Below are 22,958 nucleotides of genomic sequence, written 5' to 3'. Positions count from 1 at the left end.
CACGCAGCCCAAGCCTGTTTATTCTTGTCATTGATCTGCACAAATCTGCGTTTTGTAATTGTAGACCTTCGTTACGTAGACATCCTGCATGCAACATGCCACATGGCTTCGGGACAGCATAGGAAAACATTAATTAATCTGCAAGCTCACACTCACCTCAGCAACTTTGGAGTTGCTCAGGTCATTCTGTGGATGTTAACGATAGACTATTCTTTAGCTGCATTAAGGATAACAGGGGCACGTTTCTAATTAGGGCTTAAAGGGTCATGCATCATCCCTAACAAGGAAGCCAATGCAATTATATGAATCATTGATTTTTTTTTTTATAGATGCAAAAAACCTTTGTATAAAATAATGGGATTGTGTGCAAGAATTTTGCAGCAATAACAATAACATTGCACCTCATACAGGTGGGATCAACACTCCTGTTAGTAAAGCCCCAGTAAACTGAACATTATCACAAGCAAATTACAACACAGGGAAATGAAAAGAGGAAATAAAATAATTGTCAATTCGAATGGAGGAAAAGAGTCTTCTGGGAATGTTCCTTTTTAGGTTCCTATGCTAAATTATGCCCTCTAGTGCGATGAGAGCAACCTTCAGGGCTGATGTTCTCATTTTTACCCCGAGCCTAACTGACCTTATTACATCTGGAATGTTCATAAATCCCGGGAGAAGGAAAAACCTTTCCATCCCCCGCGCTGAATACTCTCATGAAAAGAAAAACATGTAAGTAGTCATCAAAAAATAGACATAACCTTATGAGCTTTTATTTCACAAAGACTTCCAGATTTCAGTAAAATGTGCGATTGTAGGCTTTTTGGCTCACAGTCCCGCTTTTTAACCGTGTTCCAATCAGAAAGAATCCCCCTAGGTAGGTGACTTTATGTGAGCTGCATTGCCCCATGTGAAAGGCAGCTGCCCTCTGAGCCCCAAGTTTTGTCCACATTTGAGAGGAGCATTGCACATGTCTTTTTTGGTGTAGACAATCCCATTACTCAAGTCACTGGACCAGAGTGGAAAGCCACCAATGTGTAGAAGAACATGGAATAACAGGGACACATCTGACCTCAAATAATTTCCTAGGAGATTAACACTCTTGCCTGCAAAATTCTTAACATTTTTGTGTTGTTGTTTTTTTTTGCTTGTGTGTAACCACTAAATAAAAGCAATATTGATAATAATCATAATAATAATTCACATTTTGCTTTATATATATTAATATATTTTTGTTTTGCTATACAGTGAAACCCCGTTGTATGAGCATAATTCGTTCTTGGAAATTGCTCATAGGTCCATTTGCTCGTATGTTCGAACTGATTTTCCCCATAAGAATGAATGTAAAATTGATTTAATCCGTTTAGAGACCTCATTCGATCGCTTATTTCTGCACTTAAAAAGTATTTGAAGCCTATATTAACAAACAAATTACCGTAATGTAAACATAATTTAACACTTACCCATGTGGTAGTGGTGGATTGCGAGTGTGAGACGCGCACCACGCTCGTAAACTTTATGGTTTCCATGGTAATTCTATTTACTTTCGTTTTCACAGCACCATCACTGATTTTCTTGGGACATATTTTAAGATTTCTAGTAAAATAAAAATATAAAACTAAAAAAAGTTACGTTTTTTTTGCACTGAACAACGAGAGCGACCGAGTGATACGTCATCAACTAAGCGACTGATGCTTCCCTCCGCCGAAAACCGGTAGGGTAGGTTTGCTCGTGCCTTCGAAATTTGCTCGATAGGTTGCTCGTACAAGGGGGTTTTACTGTATATATATCAATCCTGAATTTTAGAGAAACTCAATACTGAAGATTTGATGGATAAATTATTTACAATCTTTTACAATCAATCTTTTTAAAAACCTGTTTCAGATGACACTGACATCAACTTTGAAACAAACTGAGGTGCAAGGTCCACCTGCTAGCAAGAAACAATTTTAAGAAGAAATAGGACAAATAATCCTGTCATTTTCACTTTCCAATGTTTATCACAAAAAAACTTGCCAGGTCATTAACAACGAAACCCATTAATAGTGAAATGTTTTGAGAATTTTGATAACATCTGGTTTTGGAAAAGACATTAATTACTTTATAAAGATTAATTCATGTTCACTAATCTGATTAAATAACTAACATTCCAAGACATCTCGGACATTTCAGTGTGTCTATTATTTTGGTCATCCATGCTTGCATTGTAAAGTTTAACTTTTAACAATAGTCCCACTGAAACGGTTGCTACAGGTGAATTAGCAACATATCAGCATGGCAACCAATACTCTCTTTCATAAATATAGCTTTGAATATACATTATGGAAGGTACTCATGGATAAAAAGAAGCAGCACAACCAAATTCACCAGCTGCACTTTTTACAGCCATGTAAAAATCGCTCTGTGCTCAAGCTAGCAAAACTAGCTGACAAGCTATCAGTGAGCGCCACTTGTGCAGGACCAAAATAAACAAAACATTTTGATCATATTGTGAATCGAAAATGTCAGTTCCTTAATTAAAAACATTATTGCATTTGCAATCGTGTAATTACACAGAATATAGCCACGGCCGATGGTGGTTAGTTACAGCTCATATTTAGTGTAACTGCACAGAAAAGATCATGAGGACTGAGAGAAGAAGTGAGACATCATGCAGACGTTCTGGCATTTCTATATTCAAAGTTTTTCTATACTTTCCAGCAACATAGTGCAATGTTTTACTGTTTTTACAACTACTACTTCTTCAGGTTTAGACCATGCCTCGTTTGGAATTAAATCAGAATACAGACAGAATATAAAAATATACAGAGAGACATACTCAAAACATAGAGATAGAGATGGTGTTACGCCTCCAATGTGCAGGCCTTCTCTATATTATTTCTTTAATTATCACCAGAAAATGAAGAGATGAAGTTTCTATGTTTATATAAGTGCCAGTGAAGCTCTAACTAACAGTGTCATTGCTTATGTCAGGTACCTTCAGGGAGACGCTCCTAAATACGATCTTTTCTTCTTGGCTGAAATATTATAAGGGAAGGGAAGAAATGAAGGACTCTGACAGAAATGCTGGAATAATTAGTTTGGGTGACATTCAGCTTAGCATGAAATACAGCTAAAGTAACGCTGCTGTGTTAGATGTAGTGTAAAGGCGGTCAGGCTGAAATTCTCAACGGCAAAACTTATTTGTGTCTTACAATAATGAAAATTCTCTTCTGATGATGATGATGATTATTATAATAAATCAATACAATTGTACATTTTTATACATTATAATGGTTCTAAATCATTATTTAAGAGACTGAGATCTGGTCACACAACTACTTTGACTGAATATTGACAAGAGCTGCCTTTCAACACAACTTTATAGTGATAAGTTTATGCTCAGTGTATAAATGTGATGATTCAACACTGTCTAGCAGCAATTTTGCATTTGAGCTCTAGATTGAATTTGAGAGGTGGTTGCTCAATAGTTAAGGATCTGGGTTATTGTTCGGACGGTCGGGGTTCAAGCTGCAGCTGTTCCGAGGCCCTTGAACCTCTGTGCTCCTGTATGTCTGTAATGTGGCTGACCCTGAACTCTGACCCCAGCTTCCCACATCGCTGGGATATGTGAAGAAATAATTTCACTGTGGGATTAATAAAGTATTCTAAATAAAAAAAAAATATATATATAAATAAATAAATCCAGGGCACTGGTCGAATTCAAAGACAGATAAAAACAAAAGTGTTTCAAAGTCTATAAAAATGTTGTTGTTCCTGGCTCTAGCCCTGTATGTAGTTTCTGAATGGATGGAACTAAATAACTCATGAAAGCAAATAACCCACTGTATGCAATCATTTTGTAAATTTTTGGGCAGGTGGTAGCTTAGTGGTTAAGGCATTGGCCTTTCGATCCAAAGGGTCATGAGTTCCAATTCCAGGCATACCAACATGCAAATCCTGGGTCCCTGAGCAAGGCCCTTAAACCAATTGCTGCTCAGTTCTATGAGATAAATGTAAATCACTCCAGATAATAGCGTCAGTGTAATGCCATAAATGTAAATTTATTGGTTTTTGTTATTCTATTAGCATTACTCTGCTATTTAATTCCTTCATTCCGCTGATGTAGCAAGTCAGAAAAAAAAAATCCTTCCATTTTCTACATGCAAAAACAAAATTACACACACATGCAAACGATTTAGGGCTCTTAAATATTGTCAAAAAACAAAGCAATCTATATTTTAGTTTGTAAGATTGTTAAGTCTCCAGCTGTTTTACACATCGCAGGAACAGAAGCAAATTATTATTCTCTCCGACCGGCTTCCATCCTGATACAGATCGCAGTAGTGTGATGTGAAGTGATCAATCTTTGGATTGGATTTATGTCACAGCAGGTGAATGGAGATGGCACCAAATCCAGAAAGAAGTTTTATGAAACAGCACACATGCAAACGAATCCCAATCAGAAGTCAAGTCAAGTAATCCAGAGGAGTCAAAGTAATCCAGAAACTAAGTTCATTTGAGGTGCAAACTGAACACACAGGGTGACAGCAGTCACTCAAAAACCGAACAGAAGCAAAACCACAACAAACTGTAAGAACAGTGCAAGTTACTTTGCAGTGAGACTCAATCTCAAAATGTGTTTTTTGTATACGTGAGGTGTGATTGTTCTTAGGTATTAGTGATTAGTGGTCAGGTGTGGACGATTGGTAATAATGTGTGGGTTATAAGTTGACAGGTGTTTATTGGTGGGGTGGGTAATTACTGGGGGTAATTTAGTCAGATGTGAATGATAAGTAGTCAGATGTCAGATAAATAGTAAAGAGGTATTTCTGATTAATAGTCAGAGATGGATGAAAAGTAGTGGGGGTGAGTGATTTGTAGTCAGTGGGTGAATAAGTAATTGAACGAACTAAAAGCATTGTGTCGGCAATCAGTAGTCGGGGTGGATGATTAGTGGTCAGGTTTGGGTGATTAGTCGGACAGGGGTGATTATCGTCAGCTTCAGGCAATTAGTAGTGAGGAGTGGGTTATTAGTAAACAAGAGTAAATAATTAGTAATAAGTGGTGGATAATGAGTAGTGGGGTGGATAATTATTAATAGTCAGGTGTGATTTGTAGTCAGTGATTATTAATGAGACATTGAAGATCAGAGATGTTGGTGAGTGATTAGTTGGTGGGATTTGAGGTGTGGGCGATTAATAGTCAGGTATGGATTATCAGCAGTGGGAGTGGGTGGTTATTAGACAGGTGTCGTGATAAGAATTCAGGAGTGGGTGATTAGTTGTGAGGTTTAGATGATTAGTAGTCATTTATGGGGTCATGTTTAAGGAGTGAGTGAATAAATTAGAAAAGGTGTGGATGATTAGTAGTCAGTAGCCAATGATTAGTAATGAGGCATTAGTGATTAGAAGTCAGAGATGGATGATAAATAAGGAGGGTAAGTGATTGTTTGTGGGGTGTGAGTTATTAGTAGTCATGTGTGAGTAATTGTTTAGGCAATTAAAAGTGAGGTGGGTAATTAGTCAGGAGTAATTCATAGTACTTGATTGATATTCAGGATTGGGTGAATAGTGTTTCAGGAGAGGGTGATTAGTAGTCAGGAATAAGTGCTTAGTACTCAGTTATAGGTGATTAGTAATCAGTGGTGAGTGATTAGTAATTAGGGGTTGGTGATTAGTATTTAGCTGAATGTAAACATGCCTCTGTTGTTAGAAAGTATAATCCATGGCAATTGTATCGGCAAGCTGCAATGTGTTCAACAAAAAGTTTTATTTTTCCTATTAATTGTGATTATTGCACAGTTTGCTTTTTATCACTGTTATTTCCCCAAGAAGAGACACAGCGTATTAAACTGCAGCCCATATTTCCGAGGCCCTGCTATAAAATGAAAGCACACACTTTTTTCCCTCGAGCTTCGGAAATGTTTCACCATACCATTTGTTGGGGATTTTGCCGTTTAAAATGATCTGTTAATAAAAATAAAGTCTGAAAACAGCACTTTAGCAATCACAATGTTTTGTTGGTAAAATAACAGTTTGGAGAGTTATGTGAAGAAAAACAGAGAGCAATCCATTACAACCCAAACACTGTAACTGCTCCAATTATTCCGCAAAAAAAAAAAAAAAAAAAAAAAATTACATTTTAAGCACTGGTGTCACAGAGATTAAATCTGGCATCTGTACTAAATCTCACCTCTTACTGAGGCTCAGTTACACTTATATTAAAGATTTGCTATATTAGACAAACATCATAAACAACAACAAACAACAACAAACGACTACATAAAAACATTTTATGGAGTATATTTAGTCATGTGTGTATGCAAAGGTGTATTTATACATGTGGGTATTGTAATATATCCATCATGTTATGTTTTTTTGGTGTGTGTGTGTGTGTGTGTGTGTGTGTGTGTGTGTCTGTGTGTGTGTCCAACCTGTGCAGGAGAAGTCATCTACTCTGGAGAATCCAGGAAGGCAATCACATCGATGTCCTCCAGGTAAATTAACACACACAGTGTTGGCCTGGCAGTAGTGCATCTGTGTGGAACACTCATCGATATCTAAAGAAGCAAATAAAACAGTAAAGGGCAAAGGTCAAACGTGTTACCATCACTTCATTGTGACTTGAATCTACACTGCGATACAGGATTAGACACAATATCTAATTCTCGTTATAGACTAATTTTTGTAATTAAACAAAAGATTTATGCAAGTTATATGTATTTGTTTCTGTTTATTTTATGCACATTTTATTGTGGTACACAAATTAAAACAGTTTCTAGTTGTAAGAAAACACAATTTTCCGACAATAGATGATCACATGATCCATTTGGTAGCAAGTATTCCTGATAAAACTTTGTACACTTCCTGCTTCTTTTCAACAACCACCCAGGAAGTATTTTGACCACATGTGTTACCCTGTCTGCGATACCATCAAGGACAGCAAGTTAGATCAAAGAGCAAACATGAACTTGTGTGTGTAACTGGACAAATCTGCCACAGAGACCTTTGACATGACATACGTTTGACATACAGCAATGCCGCAATGAGTGGTTCGTGATGTTTTGAGTGGCACAAATGCTTCAAGAGTGGAAGAACATCACTGGAAGACGATGAGAGATCAGGAAGACCTTTAACGAGCTCAATCCCTGAAAATGTCAAAAAACATTCAGCAACTTGCGCATGATGAACATCGTCATAGAACAATCCACATGATCTCATTCGCCAGATTTGGCTCCTGCGGACTTCGCCATGTTCCTGAAGATAAAGATCCACCTCAAAAGTTGCTGTTTTGTTGCCATTTTTTAAAGCAGCATTGAGGACCGATAAAAAAGTCATAATAGTGATTCGAATTGCTCAAAAAAGAAAATGGAGATCTGAGAGCTTATGAGAGACCATGGAGAAGACCATGCAAATCATTTAGCATTCAAAAATCTTTTTAAATAGGTGTGATCATATGCAATGATATGGTCAAAAAACGGGCACTAGCTTTCCACACACACACACACACACACACACACACACACACACACACACACACACACACACACACACACACACACACACACACTGTATAAAGGAATGGGTTAACATGTTGCTATAACAGCGTATCCTGCTGTGTTTTATTCTTTGCTAAATGCTTAACCTGTAACTGGTGTCTGCTGTATTAAAATAATAATTCAGAGTACTTCTACTTTAATAAAGATGTAAAAGTGCTTTTTATTCTAAACTACTTAATCACACTGTAATGTTTATGTTGGACACATTCAGAAACCTTTAATAGAAAGTGTTGGAAAAACCCTTATAATTATTTGTTATTTGTTATTTCTACTGTTCTTCTGAAGTCGATTTTTTCAAAGTCTGTGAAGAAACAATTTGAAATTATGCCATCAATTCAGGAGCATTATGTTCGGCTGGATTTTACGCTCAACTCACTATTATAGTTTACAGCAACTAATCTATGAAATTCTAGCAGGAGATTTAGATAACTGGAGGTTAAATGATATATATTATTCTATATATTATTATATCTGATATATATTTTATTGTGAAAGAGTTCAAGAATAAAAGGGGGAAGCATTTGGAGTTCTCATGAGCCAATAATATCCCAATACGTGATGCAAACATCTGGCTATAAAGGAAGAGAAATCAGACAGAGCAATTTTACCTTTTAATAGAAAAGCAAACATTTGATTGCAGACACCACCCTGAGAAATGAATACCACCTGAATGCAAAACAGACACTACAGTGTAACCAGCTTGGCTAATCCACATCCCAGTGAGGATTCGCTCACAAAATAAGCTCGAGCAGCTGCAAAGCCGGTGTTAATTCAGTCGCAATCAGCGCTTGCTTCCTCTGGCGAAATGCTCCAGCCACAGATGGTAATCTTGTTTTTAGCCACCGACTCGCATAAGAAGGGCACGCGTTTTTATTATCTGACACTTTCTCAATCTTTGGATGTAATCTTTAATCAGCAGATTGTGATAACGACTAGATTTCTTCCAAAAAATATTGTTTATACACACTGATTTTATGACTTTAGGTGGACACGGTGAACAATATTTACTGAGGAAACAGCTTCTGTCTTGAACAGCAACCAAATAACCAAATTGTAACCAAAATTGCATTGTTAATAATAATGTTAATAATAATAAAACAAAATAGCGTAATTTAGAACCTTTTTTTTTTTTAGAACCATTATTTTTTCACATTCTAAAAACTTAATTTTTTAATGAAATGGATTCAAATGTTGCCTAAATGGGATGTATTTCTTATTCCTTGGCATGAATTGGATACCTGAAGAGGTTCACCTTCGAGCCACCAGTCACGCCTCCCTCCAATGCTTACACTTTCACTCACCTGCTACCTCCTACAAATCACCTACACCTGTTCTCCTTCTACTAATCACCTACACCTGTCCTCCATTTGCCCGTCCCCTTTATAAGGTCCCTATTCCCCATCACTCAGGGTCCGATCACCAGTTACAACCATAGATCACCTGGACTTCCTACCTCTCTGGTTCCCTGCGCTTCCAGGCTTCCAGGCTTCCACAATTCACTTTTATTATGGTCCAATTAAAAAACTTAAAAACCAGATCCAGTTTCCATATAAAATACAAAAAAAAATAAAAAAATGTAAAAATTAAAAGGAAGAAAGAAGCACCACAAAAATGAAGAAAAGTAAGAGGATGAAAAAAGAAAAAAGAAAAAGCAACACAAAAATAAGAAAAACCATGAAAAACATACACTAACACTAAAAAAGATAAGCAACAAATAAAAGTAATGAAACATTGAACGTGGGAATGAACAAATGATTAATTGATTGTTAGTGAGTGAATAAAAAAAGCATGCATGATTGTATGAATAAACAAAAGGAGGAGGGAATCACTGAGGAAGGAAATGAATGAATGAGCAAAAATAGGAAGCTAGGAATTAGTGACGGAAGGAAGGAATTAGTAAACAAATATGAAAAAAGTAGAGGAAAAACAAAAGAAATTGAGGAAAAGCAATGAGAAAGATACTTATTAACAATACAAAAGATAAGCATCAAATAAAAGAAATGAAAGAGTGAAAGGGGGAATAAACAATTGTTGATTGAATGAATTAGTATGTGAATAAATGAATGAATTTATTTTTATTTTTTTGCATGTTTGCCACACTTTAATGTTTCAAATCATCTAACAAATTTAAATATTAGTAAAAGATAACACAAGTAAACACAACATGCATTTTTTAAATTAAGGTTTTTATTATTGAGGGATAACAAAATCCCAAACTACTACTACTGTTATCTTTTACTAATATTTAAATTAGTTTAATGATCTGAAATATTAAAGTGTTAAAAACATCCCAAAAAAGGAGAAATCAGGAAGGGGGCAAACACTTTTTCACACCACTGTAAGAAAAGCCATGAGAAAGAAATAACAACTGGCAGAGTTGCATCCAGACATGTGCAAATTAAATGTTTGTATAAAATCCTGCTTACTCAGATCCCTTCATCTGGCAGAGTTTTAAAAAGCAGCATACATGCATCAGTCTGTGTACTCTCTGTATAGTATAATCCTTTGCCTCAAGTCCAGTCCAGAGAAAAATGGCATCTGCATATACAAATCTCCATCTGTGTTAGTCCATCTTATCTTACTGACGTTTGAGTGTGAAGTGTCGCAAACCATTTCTTCACAGGTGCAGGTTCTAGCTACACTACACAGGCTTTCTAAGACTCACATTACACCAATATTGTATTTATTATTGCATAAAACTTTCTAAGTTATTATTTCATCATAAAAAGTGAATATTTTAGTATCCAATTGCCTCCCAAAAAAAAACATCCAAATTTTGAGAACCGTACACTTGTCACATTCGCCAAACTCTAGCTGGAGCACATATCTGGTTATTTTCTTTACTTTGTCATGGATTTAGCTGCTGTGGATTAAAGCACGAGTGTATAAAATGCAATACTGAACAACTGACGCTGTAAATTCCTCTATGATTGTTATGGAGCTGCAAAGAGGCTTCGGATAACAAGCCGTAAAGCATACATCCGAGCAGATAAGACAGAAATACACGCTGGAATCCCCGATCTCATTTACAGCATCGCTTCAAAGAAACAACTTCAATAAAACTCACGTACAGTGAAAAATAAAAATAACTGCAGAGTGCTTTAGTAATAAATGTTTGCCAGTAAAAAAAGGATTCCAGCCAAAGTAGACCAAGTTTTCAAAAGTTTGTGCGAAGTTTTTCTGTTCACCCTCTACAGCACAAATTCATACATTTTAAGTCATACTGTACGATTTTTTGATAGAATGTGAAGGCGATGCACATGTTTCAAGTAATCAAGAAGAGACAAGACTAATGTTAAATGGGTTGAACGGGCAAGGTTTCGAGAATGCTAAGAATAAAATGTGTAAAATGTTATATATGTATACATCATAGGCTTTAAAAAGATTTTTTGGAATTGGTAAGTATTAATACAAAACTTAATTAAGGTCTAAATGTAAAACATTTATCAAATATGTATTTATTAAAATATACATATTGTATAACGATTGCTGTAAAATGCTTTATAAATTATAACTGCAATAAACTTAATTCTGAAATATATTTATCTTCAAATATATTCAGGTTCTAACCTGATATCCCTATTTATTCACCACACATAATGGAAATATATTAACCTTATACCCATGCAGTGTGTGTGTGTTATTTCACAGACACAACTCCTATCTCTTGCATCAATCCAGAAATCGGATTAAGGTGATACAGTTCACTTCATTTTTTCCTAACTTTTCTCATAGAAAATTCCCCAGAGCTATTCGTGCCCTTGTGCACTTGGAAAGGTGCAAGACAGAAAAGATTTTATTTTAGCATAAAGCCTGTTTTGTAGTATTTTTGTTTGTATGTAGGATCTTATGTAACATTGTATGTAAATATCGTTGTTTATGTCTGTACCCGAGTTGATGTGAGGAGATGATTCACCTCCTGCCACTGCAACTGCCACTTGCTGGCTAGATGGTAGTCACAGTGACTCACAGAAATGGAAATGAAAATTCAATTTATTCACTGAGAGCTTAACTCCATGAAATCATTTGTGCAGAGAAAGCTGAACGCACATCACCTTGAATTATCATTGCGATTTGACTACCGCATAATCTGTGCTTAATACGACGAGTTGAAACACAGCATCAGACTGAATTTCAGCACAAGACATTCAAATACTGTACTGTAAAAAGAATATGTAGGAAAAGAACTGATAACAATTGAAACTGAGGGAATAAGACGCTGTGTCGCAACGCTTTGGGAACGCCTCAAGTTGTCCACGATCTGAACCACAAGTGAAATCTGGCCAATAGGCAAGTCGTGACGTCATCGGCGGGCGAAGTCGCAACAACCAGGAGCTACATAATGGCTGTGTGGTGGTAGCAAAATTAGCTTCTGCAAAAGAGAGAAGTGTGGGCTGGGGACGCAGCATCTTGTTCCCTCGGGGAACTAGGGTTACATACGTAACCTAGAGACATTCCCCATTCGGGAACGCTTTGGGAATGAGTGTCCAATCACGCCACTCTGACTAGTGTGTGAGAGAATCACAACCAGCACATAGGACAAAGGAGCCCGGAGTGGCTCTGAGGTCGAGGTCATAAAACCTGACGAAGGTCAGCGGGGTGGACCAGCCTGCAGCATCTCCTGGCCAGGGGCTAGGAATAGAGAAGGGCAGAATGCCCGCAGCACAACAGGTCGCGAGGGAGCCATAGGCACCTTAGGTACGTACCCAGGTTTTAGGTAGAGAAACACGCTGGCCATGACAGGGGCAAACTCCAGGCGAGACGGGGCCACAGACAGAGCCTGCAGGTCCCCGACCCTCTTCAGAGAGAAAATCGGCATTACGAAAGTGGTCTTCACAGACAGGTACCTAATGGCCACTTCAGCCAGGGGCTCGAAGGGGGAGATCTGATAGAGCCGCCAACACAATGGCCAAGTCCCAGACAGGCACTCTGGATCACATCACGGGCCTCAACCTCCGGGCGCCGCGGAGGAAACCACCAGAGGGTGACTACCCAGCGACTGAGGGTGCCTACCCAGCGACTGGCCTGCGGGCAGGGTAATATATGATATGATAGTGGACATGTAATACTTCAGGTTTGAGGAGTCAACCCTGTGGCAAACTGTTCCTGCAAAAACTCCAGAACTGAACCAACCGGGCAGTTAACTGGGTCTAACTGGTGGTGCTCACACCACGTAGAACAGACGCAGAACAGCCACCTCGTGGCATACAACCTCCTCATGGAGGGAGCTCTGGAATGGAGGATGGTCTCTACTACCTCAGCAGAGAGACCAGCTGCTACAAACTTTGCCCCCTCAGGGGCCAGATCCATAGCCTCCACAACTTTGGGCAGGGGTGAACCAGGGCTCCCCCCACCTGTGAGAGGAGATCACTCCTAGGAGGAACTTCCCAAGGAGGGCCCTGGAGGAGGGACACCAGGTCCGCGAACCATGTTCTGCCTGGCCAACGAGGTGCTACCAGGAGCATCGGTCATGCGTATCCTTCCCCGTAATGAAACGGGGGCAAGGATGAACACACAGCTAATATTTTTGTTTGCTAGCCATGTTCGAACAGAATTATGAGCCATGCTCAGCGCAGCCATTTTGTAGCTCCTGGTTGTTGTGACGTCGCCCGCCGATGACTTTACGACTTGTCTATTGGCCAGATTTCACATGTGGTGTATGTGTGAAATTTCAAGTTATCTAAGCACGCCAAAAGCCTTAAATATGCCTGAAATAAAAGTAAAGTTTGACGCGTTGCCATGGGAACAGCGTTTGAGATATCAAAAATCCCTTCGCAATTTAGCATCTACAATGTCTCGGCATCATGTTGACCACTTTTGGTGTCAATCGCATGAATATCCTTGGAGGAGTAGTTTTGAGGGCGAAAGTTGTTCGGGTCGATGAGATCTGTATGCGTACCAACTCTCGTGCATGTGCGTACATAATTGCCCGATCTGTGCACCAATGTTTGTTTTTGCATTACAGGGGGCCTTATTTCAGCCTTTGCCCAGGCCTAGTGCCGCACGACTCTTACATGTTTTCAAATTTCAAGAGTTTTCGAGCATGTTAAGGGACCCCAATTGGCCAATGTATGTAAAAAAATAAAAAATTTAAAAAATTATAAATTCTAACAAAAACGATAGGGCTTCGCACCTTTCGGTGCAGGCCATTCTGGCCTGCTCCTCGGTGCTTGGGCCCTAATAATAAAAGTAACAGATATTAGTGGCAAAGAAGTGCAAAACAAAATAACAAATCAAAAAACACAATAAAAAAAAAACCCAAAATAACATGGCAGAAAACACAAGAGTATATACACCTGTCAAACAAAATATACAGGAAGTACAGAAGGCTTTGGCAGGAGAAAGTTGATGCGTGTGTGAAGGAAATTTTTTGTTGTCTTAGATTTAAAGTTGCATGATTTGAAAAAAACAACAACTGGTGAACACAGAATTCCACACAGATAAAAAAAAAAAAAGTTAAATACACAATTTTCTGCTTTCTGTATATCATGAGTAACAGATGCCTCATCCAATGAATGATAGCATTCCATTTGCCTATACTATAATCTACATACATTTTCCATTTTGCCTAAATTGTAAATTTTTTTACTTTTGACAATGTTTTGCACTTTTGGGGCAGCTGTAAATATAGCTTGAAACAATCAAGGTATACAATCTTTTTCAACAGGAAAAAATGGCCAATGTGACTATTAAAAAAGAGATTTCTAAGTGGAAATACAGCTGTTTTTAAACTGTTTACTGTGCATAAATGCAGAATCACTACTATCTAGTCAGTGGTGAACAATATTTTAATAAATGTACTTCGTTAATGTACCTAAGTAATTTTTTTTGTCTACTTTCTAGTTTTACTGCATATCATAGATATAAGCAACGTTTATTTTCTACACAACTACATTTATGATTCAATATATGTACTCCATATTTTTAAATTAACAATGACTGTTGTTAATTACATTTTGCAATCAGTCAGTCAGCTCTGAATGTATATATATTTTACCTTCAATTGTTTACTATAACTGTATTACTTTGTGACTTGATATCGTAATTTTATTTGTTACTTGAAGATCACTTTTTTAAAGATTGCTTTATTATTACTATTATACTTTATTTTATTTGTTTTGTTTTATTCTGCCATGTTGAAGGGGCCATTGTGTTGATGTTGGTTAGTGCAGTGTTGAGGTGTACAATTTTGATTTCGATTTTAGGAAACAAAACCTCACAAATCAACTGTTTCGTCTTTTTACTAACGTGTGTTGGTTTTGAGGACTAGTGCGTCTTTGAGTCTACGTTAAATATGGGGAAAATACTCAAGTAGTGTTTAAATCAGATACTCTTAGACTTTTTCTTAAGTCATATTAGAATTGGTTACTTTTAACTTGTTATGGAGTTAGATTTGCAGATAGGTATCTATACTTTTACTCAAGTATGATTTTCAGCTACTCTTTACACCTCTGCATCTAGTTGAGTGATGGAAAAAAAAATTATGGAATTTTAATTTTCCTAACTTAGGCTACAGGTGAGTAAATTTTAATAAAAAAATTTTAAATAAAAAAAAAGAATCATGTTTAGGGAAAATTCAGTTTTATATGAGTGTTTAATATATGGCGTGAGCTTGAGAAGCTTGAGGCTAAACTATTGCAATGGATTCGGACCACCTCTCAGTCAGTAGCTTTGAAATGTAGCTGCTATTACTCAAACGCTAGTATTGTGCATTGGTCAGAAATCTATGAAGACGTGAATAACAGCGAGCTGCTCTTCTTGTCCCTGAGTAGTAATTAAATAGATTTTTTTTTTTCATATCAATTGTAACCATGGGAGCTACAGTGAACTGCTTTATAGAGACTAATGAGGTGGTGTGTGCTCAGAAACTATTTATTTTTTAGGTGTTGATGAGGTTATTGCTTATAAAGGCCTGCAGCAATGACTCCAGATCAGGAACTCCAGTGCTGGCCAGAAACATCTCTTTAAATATTTTATTAAGGTTTTTCCAACACATCCTTATATCTACATGATTTGTCTTTAAGGTATGTTAAATCTGCATATCGCCTTTTTTTCTCCACATGCTTTCTAACAGAGGTTTTTCTTGCCACTGTTGCCTCTGGTTTGCTTAAAGCGGACCTACATCGGAATCATATTCAGATTACTGTAACGTTTCTTTGTGACACTACATGCAGTAATAAGTGGCTAGTGTGTCCTATCACTGATAGGTGGCGCACATGTCTTGGGCCAAACCAGAAACCATTAATCAAGATGGCAGACAACAGTGTTAGTGCGTGCACTGAACAGCATGTGGTGATGGAGTTTCTTGTAAACAAAAGCGTAAAACCACCTGATATCTACAGATTTCAACACAGTACGGTGATGAGACACTCAGCCGCAATAAGACATTTGAATGGTGTAAACATTTCAAAGATGGCCGTACGTGGTGGTTCCCAAATGTCGAAGTGAAGCAGGCTATCCTAGAATGGTTCAGGCGTACAGACAAATCTTTCTATGCCAAATCTTTTACGGCATTAATTAAATGCTGAGATAAGTGTATGTGTAGCAAGGAGAATGGGAGTATTGTTCTTTTTTTTAAATCAAAAGTCCTGACTTGAACAACCCTCATGTTTCCAACATCACTGCTCATTCTGTCCACATTCCATGGAACCACAGACACTGCTATTCCGACGTTTTTATAGATGTCTTTAAAGTTTCATCCCCATGCAGATCTAATGTCCCAAATGGATGAAAAGATTTGACAGTGATCAGTTGATAACCTCAACAATGATAAAACTAATGAATAAATATTAATTAGTGTCAGCCCGATGAGTGGGAATTCATAATCTGACCTCATAATCACAGACTGCATGTTACCATTGACTGAAATCTATGTTAATTATTTAACAAAAATGTTATTAAAAAAGTGCCCCAAATTGTTGGTGGGATTATTACTTTAATAGTTATATTACCACCAGCTTGCTCATCAGGGACAAACTTACACTTCTAAAGAACATCTTATTTATTTTTATCACCACATTATCTGTGTAAAGCTGCTTTGAGACATTGTTCATTGTTAAAAGCGCTATAAAAATAAAAATGAATTGAATTGAATTAATATCCTTTAATCTTTAATATCTCTGCATCCATTATTGCAACTAGATTTATAAACTTTGGAGGTAAATGAAAGGACAGATTATAGAGTATAGTGAAATGCACAAAGACTATAAACACAACATGAACTAAATGACATTCGACCGCAGCTAAATCTAAATAGTGATGCTAATCAGGCGAAGCAGGAAACAAGGGCAGGTGATCAGTGAAACGTAAGAATTGGTCATGTGATGTTCTGATGCTGGTAATTTTGTACTGTATTTGGTGCCATCTTATTGTTCTCATCTTTTTATTCTCTGCTCATCTCCCTAGACGATTGTCTTTTAATTGCCGTAGATTCTCACTTTAAAGCTGTTTTATCCAAAATCAACACTTTTTTTAGAAATCTTTCTACAGAATATTTTGCACTGCCACTGCATCAATCCAGCAGCACATCTGCCTGGATCTGGGTGTTGCTATGCAACCAGATGGTTTTCGAATTTTCTAGTACTACTATTGCACTGAATACTGACTGACATTGCTGGAGTTAGCGTGGCTGCTTTGCAGGAAGTCGATCATCTCTCTGGTTTTCTACAGCATTGACTTTCAGTTTCCTGAGGCCAGAGAACTGCAAAACGAACCTACACAAGCTCAGTAAACCCAAGCCATAACCATGTATTGCACAGTAAACGTATAACATTTCTGACTGTGGGAATTGTTATCTGAAGTATAAGCCTAGAAGAGGATGATGTTAAAAGTCATTCACTCTAACATCATGAAATGCAATGCCACACTTCAGTATTTACATATGTTTAGCTGTGTTTATCTGCCCCTATGTAAGCACAAGGGGCAGTAAATAGAACACATAGCAGCCAAAATACTCCTACAAGGCCACTTTATGATGTAAATCAACTGTCATAATGTAATTCCATCTGATTGGGTACAGCATCTATGGAACCACACTTTCCTATGTAACTATGACTACTTATACATTTGCAACGATATTAGAAACTGGTCTTCCCTTAAGACTGCCCAAAATGCTACTCAGAGGCAATAGAAAGGGCTGATGATTATATTAAGTCCAGAGTCCTCTAAAATAAGTTTGTAATCAAGAGAAGGTCCTTTTATTGGTAGAGGTCAGTAACCTAACCCATTAAACAGCTTTTTATTTTCTGAGAGCTTTACCTACCTTTTAAAAACTTATAATAACATGTAAAAATGAAAGTCAGTTAAAATTTCCAATATTTTTTTTATTGTATTTTTTTATATTGCTTTTTTTTTTTTTTTTTTACCTGATTTTGGTAAGATGTTTCCACATCTGGGATAAAAATGTTACATTACATATTAGTCTTAAACTGTGTTGGGCAGTAACGCGTTACCGGTAACGCGCTACCTGTAACGCGTTACTTTTTACAGTAACTAATACTGTAACGCGTTACTTTTAAAAATAAAGAAACTTCGTTACCGTTACCGTATGGTGCGTGACCCGTTACTTTTATAAATTATTTAATTTCGGCTAAAGTGTAGACTACAGCCTAACTTGCTTACAGCAGCGTTGCATTGTAGGATTGGTGGATGAACCACTGTAAACACGAAGAAGACGCGCTGTAGGCGTGTCTCCGTTCATTCAGGTCTGTGCGGCAGTAATGGCGTGTCGAGGCGAGAGCAAGACGAGTTTCTCAAAGTGGAAATATGCTCATTATTTCACTTTAGTTGAGTATAAAGACAAAAACTTTTAAGTCAAATGTAAGCTGTGTCTTTCTGGTTCGAAGCTCGTATCTACTGCGATAAACAGCAACTCCAATCTGTTGAAGCTCCTCCAGGTCCTCCATGCCTGAGGAGCTAGTAGCTAGAAGCTACTCTGTTCTGTTCTACATTGTTGATAGTTTTTATACTTCAGCAGTGAAAGGAACATTTTTAAGAGCTCAACACAACAGCAGAAGCCACTTTAGTTTTTAATTCTGAATATATTATTCAGCTTGTTTTGTTATTTATTTCAGAAATCCTTGTGATATATTCAGTTTGTGCTGGTCTGACTTTAATAAAATAGTCTTTAAAAATTACTTTGTGTTTAAGTCAGTTTTGTGTAGACCATAACACATAAAAGGGCATTAATGGGAACATTAAAGAACGTTCTTTAAAAAAGTAACTAAAAAAGTTACTTTTAACAGTAACACATTACTTTTTGGTGTAAGTAATCAACAAAGTAACGGAGTTACTTTTTGAATGAAGTAACGAGTAACTGTAACTAGTTACTATTTGTTAGTAACGAGCACAACACTGGTCTTAAATAATGTAATGTTCACCTGAATCTGGTTAAATTCTGTTGTAAAGAGAGCATTTGAGTGAACATGTAAATTATGTAAATAAAAAACATATTAACTTGATTCAAATCATAATTATTTCATGCTTTTTGTTAAAATGTTGATATTCAGCATATAGAGGTACTGCAGATAAAGAAATAAGCCCACTTTCCTCAGACTGACGAAACTGCTCTCTGATCTAACCACATAGAAGTTCAGTTTGCGCACACTAGGTATGTGCATCTCCATAACTGAGGTCGATGCGGTTTGTATCTTGAGACATAGCCAAAGATACGATACATTAAAGATACATACTGTATGCAGCAGCTTCTGATGCAATGTGATATGATTCACCCTTGTTATGCTGCATTGTAATCTGATTTTGATTTAATTCAACACAATGTGATTTAATGCAATTGAATATGGTACAGATTCACTTTTATTTCTTTGGTTCAGACCAAAGCAGCAAATCATAAATTTACCAGAAAGCAAATCATAAGTGCCGTCTGACTTCTAACTCATGGCCCTTTCACAAACAGGTCTCTATATAAGAAAAAGAGATTAAACAAAACCAATTTTATACTGTTGTGTCTACAGGAAGATGCAGCTCTACCTCTGCCATGTTAATCTATATTCTAAGTGACTCTCAGGATGCGCCTTGGTCTCCGTAGTAGTGCTGAGAAAACGCGCTTGAGAAACAGTTTCCGAAGAGAAATCAATCAACATATAAAATATTGAACACAATTTATTGGTCACTTTTTAAATAAAAGTATTGCGCATCTACTAATAATTTTATATATGTTACGCATGTAATGCTAGCGTCACTGTTTTTACCCTGCACACGTTCATGGGGCTTTGCTTTTGTTCTTAAGATCGGTTTATCACCACTGGAGTTGGGACACCGACAAAGAGCCCAGGTGATCACAACGCTTGGTTTATTGAATGGTGGGAGGTGAAACTCATATGTTAGCCACAGCGGATTAAACAGAGCATCTTATCTCTCTCACTACACTCTCACAACTTCCGTGCAGACTTTTCACGATTTCCAGATCTTATTTAAAGTACATAATTTATAACCTTAATTTCACTCCCAACCTAAAAATAAATAGTTTACCGTTTTTATCATTAACTTTTATGCAAATGCACCGATTGGAATCAGTAAATCTTACCATGCCTTACTATGCACACAAATGAGTGCTCATAAGATGCTTTTTTGGGGTCACTGTAGCCATTTTTCTGTCATTACCTTGTTATAGTTTTGATATTCCCTTGTCCAAAACACTCTAAGGCTCTACAAAAGGAACCTGCCTTTCTAAAGCAATGGCTTGTTGTTACCTGAGAACACTCTGTCAGAAAGTTTGTCAGTATGGGGCGATGATCCGTGCATCAAAAGATGACGTTTTCCTTGTTTTGAAAGCAGTCAGTCATCCAGCGCAATGCATTCGACCAGTTTGCCATGGGCTTTACTTTGATGCAGCCTGGAAGGGATTCTGTCTGTGTTTGTGCCCATGTCTGCTGCTGCAGCTCTTTCTTCTCTTCTTAACACCTGCAACCTAAATATATTCCATTTAGTTCTTTTTGATGCTTCTGCAGTTTGTAGTACTATATATTCCCGCATGTTTTTGTGCCTTACAAACACTCTGTGATTTTACTCCTAGTCTCTTTCTTAAAAAAAAAAGAAAAAAAAAAGACAAAGACATGCCCATGATGCACACTATTTATATTTTGTAAGGGTAATGAGGATGATGTCCTGATGATGTTTTAAAAAAGAGTTACACAAAAAAAAAAAAAAAGCATGCCGGGTGTCTGCATAAGTATGTATTTGTGTGTGGGTAGGAAAGAGAAATTTAGGTGGGGTCTGGTTTATTACAGTATGTTTATTCATAGCAAGTGCATGTGATGCGACAAGAGTCAGTACTATTAAGCTGTCTGCTTGTGTGTGTGTGTGTGTGTGTGTGTGTGTGTGTGTGTGTGTGTGTGTGTGTGTGTGTGTGTGTGTGTGTACAGTATGCAAGAAAAAATGAAAGAGAGTGGGAGAGAGAGAATGTTTATGAAGCTACAGGGTCACGAGTTTTCACAGAGCATGACATGACCTGGCTTCTCTCATACACTTGTACGCTCTCTTGGCCGTAACATCTTTTCTCTCCGTTTCTCTTCATTTCATCTCTCTTATTCTCTTTCTTTTTTTTTTCGCTCTTGCTCCTGGTTTTGCCCTTTCCGCCCCCTCTCTGTCTTTTTTTCTCTGACTTTCTTTCTGTCACAGATCTTGTCAACTTGCAAACACCCACAAATGAAATGTTTATGAGTGTAAAATGCAGTGCCAATAGAAAAGGAATTTAAACACGCAGAGTAGGATTTATTAGGAGGACATCGAATACTTGTGCAAATCAATGAGACTGAAGGGCAGGTATTTAATGTTGCTGTTTCTGCCGTAAAGTCATTAAAATTAGTGTATGTAAAGTAAAGCAGTGCAAAAGCTGCAAGTTTGCAATAAAGTTGAATGAGAAACCTTAAGACCTTGCAGGATGATGTTCATTTAATCTGCCTATCATATAATCATTATGTAGCTGCATACAATGGTGTGTGTGTGTGTGTGTGTGTGTGTGTGTGTGCACACCCACTATCATGTGTGTACCTTGCTATCATTGCTATCATTGTGTATATTGCTATTACACAATGATAATTACATTTTTAAGCTATTGATAGAAATCAGATGTAATATCACAAACAGCCGTGACTGATTTGCTGGCTTTCAAAGAAAAAAAAGAACAAAACATTTTAAGAGACAGAGTTGCTCTAGCTCCATGTCTGATTAGGCAGATTGGACACTGGAAACTGGTGTTCCTTTAAATGCAGTGGAAGTGCTATAAAAGGAACCTCCCATGATTCAGCACTGAAGATTCATACACTGTTTGCAAGGACTTTCAGTTGGAGTGTGAAAGGGCCAGTAAGCGACAAATTGTGAATTGATCACTTACAAACCTATGTGTGAGTTCGAAGCAGTGAATCAAATGTGCAGAAAAGCTTTTGCATGCTGCAGTCTGAGAACTAGTGAAGCTTGAATTATTAGAGCTGAAATAAGATGATCAGAAGCATGTTCCTTTTTCAATCGCCTTTTTAGTAATACAATAAAAAAAATTTAATGAACCCACTGCATACAATATAGTACGTATTCAGGACTTGTTTATGTGGCCCATTGTTGTTATTATTCATACCTCTGTGTGTTTTTAGCTGAGACTTTGCTTGATATATACTTTACTATTACATCTAACTACTTTTTAAAAGTAAGCTCACCTGATGAATAAAAGAGGTGGTGGCTTAGTGGTTATGCACTGGACTCTGGATCAGATGGTCACAAGATCAATTAAAGCACCACTATGCTGCCACTGCTGGGGCCTTGAGCAAGGCCCTAAATGCTCAACTGCTCAGTTCTAAGTCACTTTGAATAAGGGGTGTCTCCCAAATGCCATACATGTAAATGCAAATAAACAAAGCTTGAATAGAGAAACATGTAATTACTGTATAGTTTATTTTTCTGCAGTTTTCTTTTACCATCAAACGAAATGCTCCACAAAATGCTCCACCCAACTCTGATTTCTATCACCTGCCTTCAAGCATCAGGACAATCAGAAGAAAGAACATAAACACGTGCATTCTATCAGCTCCATTTTTCATAGCCTCCCTTTTGATTGAAATCCGGCATTCACACATCTGTTGACTGCTCTATTGCTGTAATACAGACGTGTTGAGTAAAGCATTACATTTCAGATGATTGGAGTTTGATTTCTTTGAAAAAAAAAAGGTGTAGAGTCAATAATGTTGAAACCATGTTTGGAAAATAGCATTTAAGGAAGGCATTAGTGTTTAGTTATGCCAAGGATGTGAGAAGGATGCAAAAATATATAAATAAAAAAAAAAACAGAAATACATCCGCACATTAAATCCAACTCCACTGAACTTGCATTACTGCCAGAAAAACTGACTCACTTAGCGCCTCTGTTACTCCATTTATAGTTACTGCTAATGTTGTGGAGCATCTGCAAAAA

General features: G+C 37.2%; 1 protein-coding gene across 2 annotated transcripts in view; it reads right to left on the bottom strand.

Moving 5' to 3' along the window:
* The window catches only part of LOC310735413 (protein kinase C-binding protein NELL1-like), a 275,873-nt gene that overhangs the window by 83,878 nt on the left and 169,037 nt on the right, over window positions 1-22,958 (bottom strand). For both annotated transcript variants that reach the window (XM_083558150.1, XM_083558151.1), the window contains exon 13: window positions 6,413-6,538. In XM_083558150.1, the coding sequence (XP_083414276.1) occupies window positions 6,413-6,538 (126 nt within the window). The remainder of the gene's footprint in view (window positions 1-6,412; window positions 6,539-22,958) is intronic.

The sequence above is a fragment of the Silurus aristotelis genome (genome assembly GCF_946808225.1).
Source record: "Silurus aristotelis genome assembly, chromosome: 13".
NCBI lineage: Eukaryota > Metazoa > Chordata > Actinopteri > Siluriformes > Siluridae > Silurus > Silurus aristotelis.
Note: the sequence above shows the minus strand (reverse complement) of the source record. Positions and strands in the feature narration are given on the sequence as shown.